The following is a 19,136-nucleotide window of genomic DNA, read 5'->3' as shown; positions in this document are numbered from 1 at the left end:
TATTTCCATTTTTTTTGATTCCTTTTCTTTTCATGTTAGCCTCCGATTACTTTGAAATTATACTGAATCAATAATGCAAATTAAGTTTTACGTGCACTGAATTGTGGAGAATTGATTTTGTGTGCTGTTGCTTATTTTTCATGCAATACAGGTTTTAAAACTTCAATGCAGAGGGAATGGCCACTGAAACAACTATTGGATAGGGTACAAATACTTTAATTTGTTTTCTCCATTTCTAACGATATTGACGGTTTCGTTTATGCATAAAAATGGTGTCCAATGATATCTAGATAAGTGTAACAATACTTGAAAGTTCATTTATATCAAATATAGGACAAATTTTCAAAACAGACCCTTTTGGGTTTTTATTTGTAAAAAACGGCCTATTTCGAAAAAATTTACAAAAACCGACATGTTTTAAGCCCAGCGCTGAAAACAGGTCAGTTTTTGTTAAAAATTTTCCGAAACTTCACGGGAGCTCAATTCCCGTGAAGTTTAATGTATTTTTAAACTTCACGGGAGTTGAACTTCACGGGAGTTGAACTCCCGTGAAGTTTAGTTTATTCATAAATCTTTACGGGAGTTCAACTCCCGTGAAGATTTATGCCCACATGCAGCAACATTGCCAGACTGCTCTCTGTGAAGTTGAGACTGCAACTTCACGGGAGTTGAACTCCCGTGAAGTTGCAGTCTCAACTTCCCGAGAGCAGTGATTTCATATAAAAATCTAGATTTTAGAATTTAATTGTGAATTATTTATGAATTTTGTGAAGAAATGTGAAAATTAGAGGGGAAATTATCAATAAATGTGAAAATTAGTGGGAAAATTATCAATAGTTTTGTGAAATTTGTGAAGAATTAGTGTGGAAATTATCAATAATTTTGTGGAATTAGTGTGGAAATTTCAAAATTATTTACGAATTTTGTGAAGAAATGTGAAAATTAGAGGGGAAATTATCAATAATTTTGTGAAATTTGTGAAGAATTAGTGTGGAAATTATCAATAATTTTGTGGAATTAGTGTGGAAATTATCAATAATTTTGAGAAATTAGAGGGAAAATTATCAATTAATGCGAAAAATAGTGTTACTACATATATATGACATAAATTAGATTTTAGAATTTAATTGTGAATTATTTACGAATGACAAATTTTTGCATTTAGAATTTAATTGTGGATTATTTACGAATTTTGTGAAGAAAAATTAAATAATTTTGTGCATTTAGAGGTGAAATTATGAATTAATGTGGAAATTAGAGTTACTATCTAAATGCAAACGGTTCTGTATGATGACTACGAACGCGTCTGAGAGCTTCAATGGCGTGCTCAGGGGAGCACGCAGCATGCCAATACAAGCACTAGTTGCTAAAACTTTTTACAGGCTTAATAAATTCTTTCTCCGACGTCGAGAACTTGGTGAAAATATGCGCTCAGAGCTAACACCAAAGGTTGATGAAATGCTAGCGGCTCGGATTGTACAAGCTCGGTCCTTTCAGGTCGTACGATACAGTTTTAATGAATGGGAGGTTATCGAGGGAATAACCCATAGAGAAAGTCGCTCTTACAAAGTCAATATGTTGGTGGATCACACTAGTACATGCACTTGCAATGTACCGCAACTACAATGTATTCCTTGTTCACATGTTGTAGCAGTTTGCTCCGATCTACAGGGTGGTGCTCGAATTTCACATTATGAATTTGTCGCGGCTTGGTATTCTACATACAACTATCAACAAACGTACAAAGAGTGTTTTCGTCCACCGTACGATAGTCGACATTGGACACAAGACGGGCCTCGGATATTACCTCCCTTGTATAAAAGATCGGAGGGGTGCACTCGTATCGTGCTTATTAGAAATAGTATGGATGATGGACGTGAAGGAGCTAGGAGGAGAAATAAGTGCAGTAGATGTGATCAGCCGGGTCACAACAAAAATAGGTGTCTAGTTAGTATTAGGCGTTGATTTGTATTATGTAGCGTTTTGCATTATGTCAGATCCTGTATGACATTCGTATGATACTCGTATTCGTATTTGTAATATGTTCTGTATGACTTGCGTATTCGTATTTGTAATATGTTCTGTATGACTTGCGTAATCGTATTTGTAATATGTTCCCAATTAGGCTGTGTTCATTTCATCCATGCATTTGTATGACTTACGTATTTGTATTTGTAATATGTTCTCGATCAGGTTGTATTTGTATATATGCTCATATTTTAATCACAGGTCTTTTCATTATGGATCCGGGACCGATAAATGCCGACGTTTTGTATCTTCAGGTGAGTCATTGTTCAGACCATATTGGTTCGGGATAGGTAATACGATTAAATTTTATATATATTTCTTCGATTTATTAAATTATGCATATACTTAAACGTTTTTTGTTTTATGTGCAGCCCGTAGCAGACATCACGATGGTCGAGCATTCCCAGAGTCATTCGCTTGGGTCATTGAGGATGAGAGGGTACTAGAGCTGATCGCTCAGGCCGGATTTCGGGAGTGTTCGATGATTCGATATATTAGGCTTGATTGGCCAATCATCACTGCACTTATTGAGAGGTGGAGGCCAGAGACCAACACCTTTCACATGCATATAGGGGAGTGCACCATCAACTTACAGGACGTGACCGTCATACTTGGACTCCGGATCGATGGACCGGCAGTTAAGGGCACCGATGATCATAGTTGGCCGGAGGTATGTGCTAGGCTTCTTGGTCAGGTTCCCGACTTGAGGAGTGGTGCGATGAAGCTATTGTGGCTTCGTCAGACATTTCAGAGCAATATACCAGAGGATGCCCCTATTGAGACGCTCTAGTTTCATGCTCGTGCGTACATATTGCACATGATAGGATGCGTACTATTTCCTGATGGGAGCAAGACACTCGTACATGCACGATGGCTAACACTCCTGGAGGATTTCGATGTATGCGGCGCACTATCGTGGGGCAGTACGGTGTTGGCATACTTGTATCGAGAATTGGGTAGGGTATCCCTGATGCAGAATAAAGAATTCAAGGGATATTGTACATTGATACAGATTTGGTCATGGGAGTGCATTCATATTGGACGACCCACTTTACTTATGCACCGTGACCTGGAGGGGCAGTATCCTTTAGCATACAGGTATATAATTGTACACACATATTTCATTCGTAATGAATGTGTACTTATATATTCGCTATTCTGCATATAGGTATAACGTGCGATACGCTCAGTACAGATCAGCGACGCGTCACCGTCAGTTTTACCGAAATGAGTTTGATGTCCTCCAACACGAACATGTAAATATAAAACTCGAGAAGTATGAATATTATAGTTTTTCTGTATGATACTGATAAATGTTTTATTTTATTTCAGTTCAAGTGGAGACCCTATACACCACCGGAGCTCGATATGCATTCTCTTGCACCTATCTGCCGAGATAGTCCCGACTTGTGGAGAGCCAGAGTTTCATTGATTTGTTGGGAGATCGTGGAGATGCATGTCCCGGACCATGTGTTACGACAATTTACGCTCTCTCAGCATATTCCAGATCCTGTCGAGCAGATCGATCGTCGGTGGCGCCCTACATCGCACCGTACTGACTGGGCCGTAGTCCGTGCTGCCTATATAGACAGGTGGGTTCACAGGTGGGATTTCATACATGATACGAGGCCCACAGCTGTTGACTATACCGCGTATATGTGTTGGTATTGGGATATCACAAGTAGATGGATCACGCGTGACCCACAGCTGTCAGGTGGACACATGCCACGACCACCGACAGATAGTTACATCCCTAGTGGGATTAACGAGAGAGATTATGTAAGTTTCTAAGTTAAATTATAACATTTTTTTATTGAGTTGGTACTTAATAAATTGTTTACCTCACAGGTTCGTGCTTTTGATAACATTGAGGCTGATATTGATGCCACCGTGCCTGAGATTCAGGATTCGACGGCGTTAGGACTCCTCAGCAGGATTAAGAAGACCATAGCGCAGGTGTTTCATAAGACTCACGTCGACGAGTTCGCAGACCGTGAGGACAGGTCTCGCTCATTTGGACAGGCGTACGCTCGACGTCGACGGCCACGTGATGATGACACCGGCACTTCGCATGCCGATGGAGACCGGCACTTTGGCAGCGTCATACACATGCTGGATACAACAGAAGTTGAGGCTCATGCAGCCAGGAACCTCAGGAACGGGGAAGAGCGAGGGGGAGGGGGAAGAGAGGGAGAGGAAGGAGGGGAGCTATATTGGGTTGTATTTGAACTTATTTTGTTAAAATTTGTAACTTTCCTGAATTTTCATATACTAAACTTTTGAAGATCAATTATTGTTCATATATATAATCGTGCATGTTTAATTCATGGTTGAATCATGTATATATTGTTGTGATTGTTGTTTGCAAATAAATTGGTGTGTATATGAGTTAATATATATGAGTTAACAGGTACGTATACAAAACATGCACAACAGGCTGTGTATGTTAAGTATAACCTGCAACTTCACGGGAGTTCAACTCCCGTGAAGTTGCAGTCTCAACTTCACAGAGAGCAGTCTGACGATGTTGCTGCATGTGGGCATAAATCTTCACGGGAGTTGAACTCCCGTGAAGATTTATGAAGAAACTAAACTTCACGGGAGTTCAACTCCCGTGAAGTTTAATGTAGTTTTAAACCTCACGGGAGTTGAACTCCCGTGAAGTTTCGAAAAAATTTTAACAAAAACCGACATGTTTTCAGCGCTGGGCTGAAAACAGGTCGGTTTTTGTAAAATTTTTCGAAATAGGTTGTTTTTTGCAAATAAAAACCCAAAAGGTTCTGTTTTAAAAATTTGTCCTTGGTACCAATCGTGCTTTTGGAGTCTCATGTGACTAAAAATTTGTCATTGGTACCAATCATGCTTTTGGAGTCTCATGTGACTGTGGAAGGCCTACTAGATTTGGAATACCTACTAGAATGAAAATTTATAGAACAGTTATAAGACAAAGAATGTTCTATGAATTATCATGTATGGAATGCCTACTAGATTGGGGAAAATTTATAGGACGGTTACGAGACAAAGAATGTTCTATAAATTACAACATTAGGGAGGGAAAAAAAAGATGTGCAAAAATGAGTACCAAAAATGAGAATGTTACATGGTCTTATAGGATAAAAATGCACACAAGCATGGAAATTTAGATGTTCAAACGTGAGGATAAAATAAAAGAGAAACCATGAAAATGGTGCAGTCATGTACAATGGAAGCCTCTAGATATATCGATAAGAAAAAAAAACAATATAATTACAGTTAATGGAGCAAAGAGAACTGGTGTTCGACCTAAGTATTAAGAAAGATGTGCTAATAATTAGCTTAACAAAGGATTCGTATTGCACAGTCTTTTGGTTTATCAATAAACAGGTAGCCAGAAGAAATGGCTGTTCTCAAAAAGTTTGGAGTAAGAATCAACACAAGTACTGCAAACCAAGAGCTGGTTCAGGAACAAATTCGCTAATTACCGCATCACTTTCACGGCCATCATTCATTTACGTATTCACCAAATAGTAGAAGATGAATGACGGTTGCCATCTCCACAGCCAGTATGAATATTCCTAGCCACAGAAGCATATTTGACCTACTAGTTGCACTTTGATACCCATAAGTTCGACTTGGGATCCTCTCCTCATCCTAATATCTCCTCATGAGGAGAGTGAAGAGTTGGGAGGGGGCCCCACACGGATGGGTGGCAAAATAAAAGGCAATGATCAAAATGAAAGGTCAGGATCTCCTCATGAGGAGATATATAAGAACTTTTCATGAGGAGAGGATCCCAGTCCCACAAGTTCACATCCTTCACAATCATAAATATTAAAAGAAGCTTAGAATTTTCTCCAGGACTATATACACTTTGGTACCCATAAGTTACATTTTTTATAACACCCCAAAGTTCACACATTTTAACTTTGATACCCCAAACATGGGGCTTATTAAAGTGTCAAAAACAAAACTTTGGGATATCAAAGTTCAATTTAAAAAGGTGCAACTTTGAGGTATCAAAATTAAAATGGTGTAAGCTGCGTACCAAAGTGCAAGTAATTACATAGGTCCATACCTTGCAACTGTTTCAAGAAGATAGCATAAAATCTATACATGAAGTTGAGATTAAAACGATGGAGAAATATATTGAGAAGTAAAGATCCACAGAAGATCGTGACAATTTGCTGACTTGCATTATTTCTTTCCTCTCTTTTCTATTATGCAAATACACAGCATAAACACAACAGGGCGAACCCACATGCTACAAAGTCTGATTTTAAATAATAACAGGCTACTTCTGGATGAAACTTTAGTTAGTTGGCTCCAGAGAGCAAATTCTTTCCCAGCATGAAGCGCATAGAGAAAGAACTGCTGTTCTGACAAGCACCTCGAGTCACTTTGTCGATTACTCGATTTTTACCAATTCTATTTTCCTCCAAATCCTTTTGCTCAATTAGAACCGGTCTACACCATATCCTGGTGAAAAAATGAGAAGAAAACAAAACTGAAGTTAATAGTGGTATAAATTTAACTTGCACACTTATTTATATAACTCAGTCCAGCAGTTTCCACGGAAAAGGAGTTGTTATCAAACATCAATACAAAAATGCTCCATGGAGAGAGAGAATACAGTTTTTCTATACTAGCAGATTACCTAATGTCAATTCTTTGACTTAGTGTCAACTGCCTGTCAAGACAAATTATGAGCATAGGGAGGGGCTTGTGGGAAACATTAGTATCACATGCCTGTATGAAACAGGACAGGGCCTGATTATTTGAGGAAGAAGAAAATTAGAAAAAAGAGGCAACAAGAAGAGAAAGATCACCTTGGCTTAAAAGATCAGGGTGCTGGTCTTTATCAGTAGCAGGCGTTTCATCAGAGATGCCAGCATCTTTCAGGGTTTCAGATGGCACTGGTGATGGTTTCAAGTCTTCTGTCGGCATTTGCGACATCTCCAGTTTTTCTGAGTCAATCTTGAGAGTTTCTAATGGCATAGACAATGGTTGCATGATTTGGGTAGTTGTCAGATCTTTCACTGGTGATACATATGATTTTTTTGAGTCATTTATCATTATTGCAAAAGGGCTTTTTAATGACCCCATATTTTGAAATCCAGCTTCCAAGTTTCTTGATGAATGTAATTGTGGCTCCACATTCTCTGATGCCTGCGAAAAACAAAAAGAATAATAATTCAGACCTAAGGATCTGGCTAGAAATGCAGTCTAATGTCGTCGTCAAAGCATACTAATAATACGGAGTTACAGATGTGACAGCAAATGAAGTCACAAGTACAAATTACCCATCTGAAGCCATAACCTTGAATTGGAAGAACATGAAAATCCCTGCAGTCCGTTATTAATCCATTGTTTATTCAGTATTTATGATCTACAAGCTTAATCCAACATGCATCTACTTTGTTTTTGAAATGCCAAGCAATTTATTTTCAAGCAAGTCTAGTTAGAACTCTGCTCTAAGCCTGCCTTTATGCACCAAAAATCTAATTTAACCTATATTACGTTGTTGGAGTTCAATCGAGGAGAGAGTTTCTGGGCTCATTGTTAGTGTTTGTAGTTCTTCATGGCAGTAAGGATGAGAAAGAGCCATTTCTGAGAGAGGTTTTTATGAATGGAGAACTATTTTGCCTGCCTGCTCGTGGAACTATGGCACCTTAGGTATTAAATGCTAGGCTTTTAGCTTGATTTTGTCTTTGCTCTACAGTATAGCTAAAGATTGTATGGGGTTGATACTAACATAGACATCAGCCTTGTGGGCTGGAAGAGAGGAAGAAAAATGAGTTGCCGTATTGGAACAATACACTCTGTTACTTCCTGTTTGCATGCTATTAGTTTGGTTCTTCCCTTACCGCCTTGAGTGATGAAAGCATTGCAGTATTATGTTGCGAACTCATCCAAAAGGATATCATTAACACTGGAAGCAGGCACTTAATAAGGTTATCTAAAGTAAATGATGCGTCAAGGTTATCTAAAGTAAATGATGCGTCTATCACAAATTTTAATGTCAACAGGCTTCTGGGGCAAAATTACTGGGGATAAGCGGTTAGAAGGCATTTTAAAAGGGCATGACCTTTTGGATTAAGGAAACTCCGCTTCAACCTTCAATTTGTGTGAGATATCAGATCCTATACTACTGTTGGAAACTGATTCACCCTTGGCTGCAATTAAAAGTAGGGGTAGAACAGTTGAATTGCGCTGACAACCCATTGAAGTAAATTTGCATGCTGACTCACCTGATAACTAGCTTCTTGGGTGCAAAAGCCCACAGACAGAGACAGATAAGCAGATTCACCTGGATCTGCACGACTCTAAAGGTGCAACCCTCAGTAGTATCCTGGGAAAAGCTTAATAAGTTTCTGTTTCATGCCATTTCTGTACCAAATTTCCTTCAAGCTTGAATGGATGCAAGACACCCCTAACAACAGCCAATAATGACCGGGTGGAACTTTCCGGCAGCAAAAAGTAGCAACTAAATTATCAGTATGAGTTAGTTGGTGAGCAGCTATCGACACATGAAAGACGAGGGGAAACAACAGACTGGTTCCAAAGCCACAAAAGTGAGGATAACAACAGATGATCAAGTTCCACATGGCTGTAGGTTTGAGACAGTAAATCACAGTAGTCGCACAATATATGCAAAATCTCTCGAATAATATATATTGCTAGAAGAAGGTCAGCATATCTACTAGCAATGAGCAGTACTATGATCATGTGTTTCTTCCATTTCTTCTCATTTAGTAGGTGACAACGAAATACTACCATGATCAGAAAGTGAGTGCAAAGTTATGCAAACTAACCATATTTGGGAGATGAGGACCAGCAGTAGTAGTTGACTTGGTCAAACCCATGACGAGAATATCCGTGGATGACGCTTTTGATGCTGATCCCTTTGCATAAGTAGCAGTAATTTGCTCCTGGCCTGAGGTTTTAGTTTCCTGAGGGATGACTCGTGGAGTGTTTGATAAAGGTTGGTGCTCACTCAGTTTAATTCCTTCATAGCCTTTTCGCATCCTTCTCCTGATACCATCAAAGTAAAGAAAAATCTCATCACTGATTCCACATAGGGGAGAATGCGAAGGAGAACAATCTTACTTTTTTGGGTAATTGCGACCATCCTGATAAGGAAGTGCTGTGGAGGAGAACACCACTCCACGAAACAATTTACCATCGATGATTGTTTCTATTGAATATCCATGTTGATTTTCTTCTGTAATTGTCGCTTCGAATGGAACCTTTAAAGCTGAACTGGAATCACCTGATATAGGACTTGCACTAAGATTACTTTCATCTGTGCAACAGCACCATTTAACAGGACAATCATATGGTATTTCATAAATCCATAGAATACATGAACTATGAAGTACTAGTTTACCAATACATTAGCATGACGGACATAGGACGTGCACTAAGATTACTTTCATCTATACAACAAGATGTTTTAACAGGATAATAATACGGTACTCCAAAAATCCATAGAATATATTAGACTGTTTAAGCACTTTTCTTCTTAGAAGTGATAAGATATAATATATCCTAGATTACTATGACATGCTATAAGAACTGCCACAAGTGTGATGAATATCATGGTGCAATCTTCCACAGGAACTCTGAAAGATCAAGATGAGATGCTCCTAAAGGTAATTAGTTTTAGACTTTTAGTATAAAAATATAAAACCCTTGACAATATTAGTCAATAGAATCATAACAGAAATTAATAAGTATTATCATCATTTTGAAATAAAATTGCACTTTACCAAGCATTTTACAATATACAAGTCATACTTGTCTGTGTTTGCAGAGGTGTGAAAGGGGATGGATCAGACTTCAGCCCCTGCATGTTGACATTATTGTTTTTCTCTGGTTCTTTGGCTGGAAGATTATTTTCAGGACACATGTTGAATACTCTCCTACCAGAGGACTTATCTTGCATTTGTTCAGTTAAACCATTTTCCCGCTTCATACCTAGTAACATTCAGCCACCTTAGAGAACAATTATAAGTTGTTAACATATCTAAAACCCACTGCACATCAAGTAATGAAAAGTTTTCTACAGGAAGAATAAGAATGTGCATACATGAATGTTAGATAGAAGAAAATATGAATCATATTAGGTACATTCTACTAAAGACAATCAGACAGTTCAAGAGGTGATTCCATACTTGTGTGCAAATAGTACATATCATCTAGGGCCTCGAGATGTCTATTGCATCCACCTATGAATGCAATAATGCCACTTTGCTCATCCAAACAGTCACCAGCTACTGAAAATCGAGCTGATGGCCCTTTATTTGTAGTGACGACTCTGCTCCAAGTACTAGTACCTGTGCATAGTCAAAAATTATTTACAGAGTTCCATGTCTAAATACCAGATTTGGCTGTAATTAACTTTTCAAACCATGAAATAATAAGCAATAAAAACATAATTGTGTGGAGAAATTATAAGCCATGACGAAAATCACTTGATCAATCTTCCCGTATAATATGGGAGGCTGTGTAGTCATGAACTCCCTTCGCGCATTATCTACACATACATTCAAAACAAAATTCCAGTTTACACTTCAAGAGTAAATCAGAGGGAAGTGGGGGATTAAGGATGTTCAAACATATCCAAACAGTAAGAAAACAGTGACTTCTGGACACACTGCAATCAAATCTGTAGTTAGAGTCTGATGCTAAGCAGAGAACCACTAGTTGTGCTCACTGCTTTAGAATATTCTAATATCAACATTCAAATATTGTTTTGAACCAATGCCAAATACATATAAGGTCATGGATGGATACAGCCCCATGGCATGGCTATGCTGACATCCCTAAGATGAGATACAAATAACAAACAGAAATCATTACCCACCAATGCTGTTATTGTCTTTGTGAGGAACTCAATGTGAACACAAGCTCACAAAGAACAGAGCCAATGACTCAGGTTCGTCAGAGATATATATTAAAAAATATATATTATATATATATTAGAGAGAGAAATGGGTATGCTTGGTACCAAGCACAAATTTTGTGCTTGGTAGTGAAGTGGCATATTATCCTTCACTCATTCAAATAGAGGGATCACATTCACATGGGTTGAATGTGGTCCCCCCATTTGAATGAGTGGATGGGAATGAAACACCTCACTACCAAGCACAAAATTTGTGCTTGGTACCAAGCATACTCATTTTTCTCTCACACACACACACAAAAATTAAGTATAAGCTCTGGATTAATCATGCAAGCCAAGAAGTTCTTCCTTTCCAGGTTGTAGAAGAAATTGGGGTTGGTTGGCAAATATCAAGAAACGTTTTAGTGTATAAGCTCTGGATTAATCATATACACACTCTAAAATTAAGTATAAGCTCTGGATTAATCATGCAAGCCAAGAAGTTCTTCCTTCCCAGGTTGTAGAAGAAATTGGGGTTGGTTGGCAAATATCAAGAAACGGACCTTTTCACATAAAGTAAAAAAAAAGTTCATTCAATTAAAGTGCACAAAAGATACTTTAACAGTATTAACTACAGAATAATCAATTGCAGAAATTGTAAACTGGGACCAATAATGTATTAATATTGACAAATACATATATTTGTTATGTGTCTGCATAAATCATGGAACTATTCAATTTAAGTAATATGAACTGGATTACCCAACATCATTGTTTTAAATATCCCTGATATAGCCAATATTATCGACTGATATATCCTTTTATAAGGCTTGCCGCGAATGATGTGGTCTCAATATCTTATACTGCTTTTTGGCAATTTTTCGGTGATAGATTCCCAACATGGCCAATATATCAGTCAATATGTTGGCTGATGTCCTTTTATATGGCTTGTCACAAAACAATATAGTTTGCAAAAAAAAAAAAAAAAATTAATGTTTTTAGCAAAAAATAGTCCTATGAAATTTTAATTAAAATTCTAGTAGGTCATTTTCCCTAATAGGTTACTTTCCCTAAGTTTCTACAATTGGATAGTGATCATAAACATATATTATTTACATTTTTTGTTAAGTGAGATTTTATTAAGTATTTTTAGATCACAATTTAGGACATTATGTTATATATACATATCATCCAATATGGCACTTTGATACTTTTCCTAATATCCGCAATCTGATATGGATTATCTGTCTGCTATATTCCCGATATCTTCTATCGAAAACCTTGCCCAACATCCAAAGCAAAAAAAAAATCAGAAATCTGAAGAACACAAATTCACTAGGGATAATGCAGGGTGCAAAGAACTTCAATAACTAAAAACGAAATTCTGATCAAAATCTAATTTAGTATAATAGTTTACCAACCAAAACTGTTTGTTATAGATCCATATGAAATACGGATATAACTACAATTAGCCATTCATATGCGTATCTGCATCTAAGGTTTAGATTAGTCCATCGATAATCTGATAACAACACATATACTATAATATGTACACGTGCAAATTAGAAATTCGTTAATCATTGCATATCAAAACATCATCATCAATTAAAATTTAATTTTGCTTTTGGTGCGAAAATTTTCCAAATTAAAGGACTTTTCCAACTTTTTCAGTCTAATTCAATAATATACCAATCAACGTCCATATTTGATCTGTTCCACATCATTATTACCTTATGTTACATAGGTACTTCTATCTTGAAGAAGTATCCATACGCAACCCGTACCCATACCCAAACTCCTTGGACACGCTTGGCATATATGCATACATTTATTCAGGCATGTACCCAGTTAAACAATATATATTTTAACTTAGAACATTTTTCAAACATTTCTTGGACATAAATCCTTTGCTTCACATTCACTTCTTAAAACTCGTAGGGATCCAAACTATGATTTTAATGGTCGTTTGAGTGTAGTTCAAAAAACGAGCATTTTCACAATTTATAATCGACATAATAAAAAAATCATAAAAAAGTTATAAGAATTTTAATTCTCGTAACATGTGAATAAAAAAATATTGATCTCATATAAATTATTAATTTCAGAATATAATATGTGTGTATATAAATATTTATATAGTCGTGTCTCAGGCTCTCAGCACCCTACTTTTTGCAAATTTGCCATATCATTTGTCCATACCTGTACCTGTACCCATGCAACATAGTTCTCACCATATGTGAAAGTTTATCACCATATGTGAAACAGTGAAAGTTTAGTACAACGATTGAAATGCAAGCAATACTCATATCTATTAGGTAAGAGATCACACAAATAAGGTGATAACTATATCTACAATTAGCATAAATAAAACTATTAGCAAGTTTTTAAATATCGGCCGACATGTCCGACATGTCGGCCGACATATCGGTTTGAGGGCTTGACCGACACGACATGGACGTTTTCAACTCGTATATCGGTTTTCAGGGCCAAATCGAAAATATCAGGGTCATATCAGGCATATCGTGACGTTTTCAACTCGTATATCGGTTTTCAGGGCCAAATCGAAAATATCAGGGTCATATCAGGCATATCGGACTATTTTTTAGCTTTGAATATTCGACCGATATGGTACTTTTTTTTAAGATCTGTTTTTTGTTATCGGGTTTGGGTTTAGTGATAAATACCCAAACCCGTTTGACTCGTTCTCATGTTTAAGGGTTTCTTATGAACCCGATAGAAAGAATTTATGAACCCAAATTCATATATTATTTACTTTTTATATGTTTAGTCTATAGAATTTATAAAGTATGCTTATATTGAATTTATGAATGCTTAGATTACATTTAGGTCATGATATTATACAAATGCGCACTACCCGATATGGTAATCCGATATTTAGTCAATGTCCCCCGATATATCCCTGATTTCCGCTATCCGATATGGATTTCAGCCATCCGACATGAACCCGACATCCGATATTTAAAACCTTGACTATTAGTTTGCAAATTCATACAGAAGGTTCCTAAAATAATTATTCCTCTGAACACTTTCTGGAAAGTCAGGTTACTTTAGGGATGACAATTTGAAGTAATATCTAGTAGATAGATAAGGATTGATGGTGTTAGTGCTTGCAATCCAGAAAATTTCAGCAATAATAAATTTTCGATTTATAAAACAATTGACGAACTCTGAGATTTAAATCAAAGAGGTATCTTTTATAGGATCAAGGTGTGGACTTACGGTTAAGAAACCTATATCTGAAATCCTAATGGTTTTAAGGGGGAAGATAACATCTGTACTTGGTCTAAATTAGCCCAATAATTGGTTTAAACTGGAGAGAAGTAAAAAAAAGAGTGAAGACTAGAAAAGAAAATATACTATCAAAAGATGAAGAGAAGAAAGACGAACCTGAAAACACATGTTATTAGACCGCCCCCTTTCGTTGGTTAAAATGTAATCCTAAACAACAAACACATGGTTTTCTAGACCCCCTCACTTATACAATGACTAAAATACCCTTAAGAAACTTATAGGTCTTTCAAGACACAGTCGTTTGATGACTCTTAAACCAAACATCCTCAGTCAACAATCCGATCAATCAAAAGCATAAATACTGTACTTTTTTTCTTCTTTTGGAAGGGAAGCGAAAGAGGGTGCTATGTGGTAACGGGGCACAATCATATGCAAACATCAATATGATATTTGGAAAAGGAAATAATGAAGACGAAGAAACAATTTACTATGTTTATTTCCCTCATTCACTACTATAGCTAGAAATTCAATTTAGGCGGTGTGAGAAATCAACACCCACATAGAGAGCTAAGTACTACACCAGCATAAGTAGGTTTGCTCTCCCTTCAAAAAAAAAGTCATATGCCACATCTAGAGGCCAACATATTTTGGGGATAGTGGGGTTATCTAACCCTTAAACATTGGTTCCTAAACTTTTCCCCTCCCATAATCTCAATCATAAACAACCACATGTGATGACTAATTGAATGATTGCTTGATTACTTAATATTCAAAGAGAGATCTCTCTTAAAAGTAAGAGATATCTTTGATAGCATAAACAATGAGAAAATCATACAACATTATCAAAATATGAAATGCGGAGGGAAGGGAACAATTGTAATAAAATTTAATAAGGTACTTCTATTGCCTATACTTTTTGTTTCTATATGTATGTATGTATGTATGTGTATGTGTGTGTGTGTGTGTATATATATATATATACGGTATCATTAATATTTAGCTAAAAATATCATATACTTGTGGTCTTGCTTCAGTGATCAAAGATTCTGGATCTAACCTAGCCATAACCAAAGTATTGTCCTAAGTTAACACAAAGTCGTAGAAGTAATAGGGATCTATTATGGCGACTCAAGTAATTTAGAAAATTAAAAAAAAAAGTAGAAAAGAAGATATGTCACTATCAAAAAGATAAGATAGTGAATTACACTCTCAAGGGAGGCACACCCTCAAGAAAAGATAAGGAATCACACCTGAGTTTTCTAGTGTCAAAAGATAAGGAATCACACCTTCGAAGGGTTTTCTACTCTAACATCAAGATGGAAAGCACTTGCAATCAACTCGTAGACTTTTAAAAAATCAAATTACTTTCTCTATAGAAAGTTTGAAATTTATGAAAGCATTTATAGAATAAAGACTCAAATTCATATCTTCAATCAAACAAATTATCCTAAATTCAAATTTCATTCTGAACTTAAATAAAAAATCTCCGAGTCTAAATAAACTAACTCTTTCAATTAGATGAGGCTTTTGACTTTATCTCCGATTATGCAAAGTTGTCATGAATCAAGTATGGTAGTAACCAATGAGCTCAGGCGTGAGGTAAAAATGATGATGATGCATAATCCATGAGATCAGGGGCGGAGTCGTAGCCCTCATTATGCTCATCCATCGAAAGAAAAATAAAGTAAACAAATCATTTGAACTAATCTATGAAAGTGAACTTTATATCCTTCGTCATGGTATAATTACAGTCAGACCCTGAGGCATGGTGTAATTACATGGGTGACCCTAGAGTTTGAGTATCTACATAGAATAGATAACCTTGAGGTAACCAATTATAATTACACGAGGGACACTGAAATCAAATGCAGATTGACGCTGTTGTTTTTTGCTCACTAAAGTTCTTGTTGGATGTTGATTAGACTTAAGTGTTAGATTTAGGGCTAGGGGTAGGATTATGGTTTGGATTATAACTTATAACAAAGATAACTGACTATGGGAGTTATAACAATGGAGCTTTAGTCAATAATCTTTGCTATAACACTAACAACCCAAATCCCAACCCTAACAAAAAAAAACTATAATCCTCATCCTACCACTAACTAACATCCATCAAGAATCCCAAAATCAACAAAAAACGAATGGCGTTAACATGCTGTCAGATTCCAAGGTCACCCATGTAATTGCAATCAGTAACCTTAAGATTCACCCATATAGACATGGAAACTTTAACGTCAACCATATAACTGCATCATACCTCAAGAAACTGGAATATAATTAATCCTTTCATCATTAATGAAATGCAAACAGCCTTGCCAGCACAAGCATAGTTAAGACATTGCACTGAAAGCTAGATAACATGCACTTCCATACATCCTTTTTTTTAACGAATGAAAACAAGCACAATTTGAAGGGAAGTATTCAATAATATTTAATACCATATGCTTTGAACTGAAAGGAAACAATGTACATCCATATCATGTCTGTTTATTGGATGAGACACCTATCTGACTATTTGCCATCAAAGTGTTTGGGTAATAAGGTTTCTAATACAAACATTATTCCTCCAACATTGTGACACGAGGCTCTAGAATGTGTGCCCGTTTTTTTTGTTTATGGTGGTGAGGTAGCTCTTAACACAACTGAATGGAGGAACAGGATGTAGCAAAATCCCACAAATTTAGAATAAAGGCTTCTTGTTGATGCTGATGCTGGTGGTGTAACATGGGGCTTGCATGGAGGGAGTTCCTTCAAAAAACCTACTGGCACACCAAAGAAAATGATACACTGTTGATTCAGGGAATTTTTTGCATGATGTTCCTACACAAACTTTGATTTGGATCAAATACAAACTTTTAAAATGTTGGAGTTGGTTGACGAGTATTTTTAATCAGTTTTTATTACCTCTGGTTTAGTATCAAGTTATTCAAATTACATAGTAGGTAGAATGCCAATTATTAGCTTCTGTCGTAAGTCATGTAAGAATTTCAAATTTAACCAAGTCACCAATGAATGACACAGGTCTAATCATCAAAATAACATTATTTCAACCTATCAGTCTTAGATTGCTCTTTAGTATAGTTAACTTAAGAGGGAAATCAAGATTTTGAAAGTTTTTTGCTTTCTACACAGGGAAAACAAGATGAATATTAGGGTATGCTTTCCAGAGGTAATTCATTTGAAGGATAAAAAAGAAGGGGAAAATAGTAGGAAGAAGGAAGAAATATTGAGAAATGAAGATGAAGTTTCTTGGGAGGAAAGAATAAAATGAATCACTATCAAGCACTGAAACAATTATGTATAGTAAAATGTGTAGTCCCAATGGGGAATCCTTAGGGGCCTTGTGCCCTGTGGTCCTGAGGTCAAAAACCCCAACTTCACATTGGTCTTGGTAAAGAGGGTGGTTATCAAGGCCCGATGTTTACTTGGATTGTCTTGGGCTGGGAAAGGGAACCCCAACTTGGGTTGCATTGGGCCACGTAAGGTGCCCAGATCACTCTGGCAATGGCCCCCGATATTAAGGCAAAGACCCTTGCATGAGATGCTTTGTGTGAGTTGCTCTAATGAAGAGTTCCCCCTAGGTAACCAGCTAACAGTTAGGGGTGGCAATTTATGACCCGACCCATCAACCTGACCCGACCCGACCCGTTTATAATGGGTATGGGTTGAATTATATGGGTCGGGTCATAAACGGGTCAACCCAAAGTTACCCATTTATTAAACAGGTTGACCCGCCTGACCCGCCTGACCCGTATAAGGGCAAACACCGTCCCAAATCGGCTCCGAAAAAAAGCACCACGCTTAGATCTTCGACTTCCAGTCTGGTCATCGGCGCCTAAAAATTTCTAGCTCTTGCTCGAGCTCAGCCATGGCGGACTCCGCTGGGGCGACGCTCATGGATCTCATCACCTTAGATCCTGCCCCCATTGCCACCACCGCTGCGGCTACCCCGCAGCCAAGATTCGATATCACTCCGCCTTGTGTTCGTGGCGGCGGCTTTGGGATTCGACTGCTTGTGGGAAGCCGGGGACCACCGATCGGAAGTCGAATAGGTCGACTTTGATGCAGTTCCAGAATGACACCATTCTCGCAGCTAAGGCTTTGAATCCAATCAAGACCACGCAGAGACAGAAGAAGAAGATGGTTAGTATTTACATTTTCCTTTCGGAAATTTTGTGTAAATGTTGTGAAAGATGCAATCTTTTCTTCTGTTGGAGTTAGAGGCTTCATCAGCGACTATTATTATTGTTATCGAGCGTTTTGTTTTAAGTTATTATTTTAGTCTTATCCGTAGTGGGTTTTGTGATCGATCCAGGCTTGGGCCTGTTGACTTTTGTGCTTCGGGTTCTATCTGTTTGAGTTGCATTCTGTGAAATTACAGTTTTAAAATGATCGGGGTTAGAATCTGAGCACATATAAGATTAATGCCACCAAAATTTTTTGTAAAAGGAAGAGTAAGCTTGGTATTTTTTATATGGATCGGGTCGGGTAACCCGTTTAATAAACGGGTCGGATCGCATTGAAAGCTTGGTATTTTTTATATGGGTCGGGTCGGGTAACCCGTTTAATAAACGGGTCAGATCGCATTGACCCATTTATTAAACGGGTCGGGTTGGGTCACACTTATACGGGTTGGGTCACACTTATACGGGTTAGGTCAACTATGACCCGATCTGACCCGACCCAATCCGACCCGTTTGCCACCCCTACAGTAACAGTCCAAGGTTCCTTCGTCAACTAAATAAAAAAAGAGTAGTCTCCAGAAAGATAAGGGTCCCTATGTATTTGTCACTGAAATGATTGTAGAAATACATTTAACTATTAAAAGTAGAGACTAAATATTAAATATTTAAGGCTGCTAAGTAGAGAAAAAATTAGCATTTGCTACATTTGTGGGAGAAATTTCAGCAGTTATCAACACCGAAAGACGAGGACTCTTGGGATAGTGATTAGGAGACTTAACATCCAGCTGTAGAAATTGACCGGACTGGCT

General features: G+C 37.2%; 1 protein-coding gene across 4 annotated transcripts in view; it reads right to left on the bottom strand.

Moving 5' to 3' along the window:
• The window catches only part of LOC109820297 (tip elongation aberrant protein 1-like), a 40,043-nt gene continuing 27,028 nt past the window's right edge, over positions 6,122 to 19,136 (bottom strand). The window contains exons 6-12 of one of the 4 annotated variants that reach the window (XR_002241794.1): positions 10,182 to 10,343; positions 9,805 to 9,984; positions 9,115 to 9,310; positions 8,820 to 9,039; positions 6,834 to 7,173; positions 6,662 to 6,753; positions 6,122 to 6,483 (exon numbers count right to left, since the gene is read on the bottom strand). Coding sequence is in view for 3 of the 4 variants with exons in the window: in XM_020386425.1 (XP_020242014.1) it covers positions 6,461 to 6,483; positions 6,834 to 7,173; positions 8,820 to 9,039; positions 9,115 to 9,310; positions 9,805 to 9,984; positions 10,182 to 10,343 (1,121 nt within the window). In the remaining variant the exon portion in view is untranslated. The remainder of the gene's footprint in view (positions 6,484 to 6,661; positions 6,754 to 6,833; positions 7,174 to 8,819; positions 9,040 to 9,114; positions 9,311 to 9,804; positions 9,985 to 10,181; positions 10,344 to 19,136) is intronic. The other 3 variants (XM_020386425.1, XM_020386427.1, XM_020386428.1) reach the window with 3 other exon arrangements.

The sequence above is a fragment of the Asparagus officinalis genome, chromosome 8 (genome assembly GCF_001876935.1).
Source record: "Asparagus officinalis chromosome 8, Aspof.V1, whole genome shotgun sequence".
Classification (NCBI taxonomy): Eukaryota; Viridiplantae; Streptophyta; class Magnoliopsida; order Asparagales; family Asparagaceae; genus Asparagus; species Asparagus officinalis.
The sequence above is the reverse complement of the archived record's forward strand: the minus strand, read 5'-3'. Positions and strand labels throughout refer to the sequence as shown.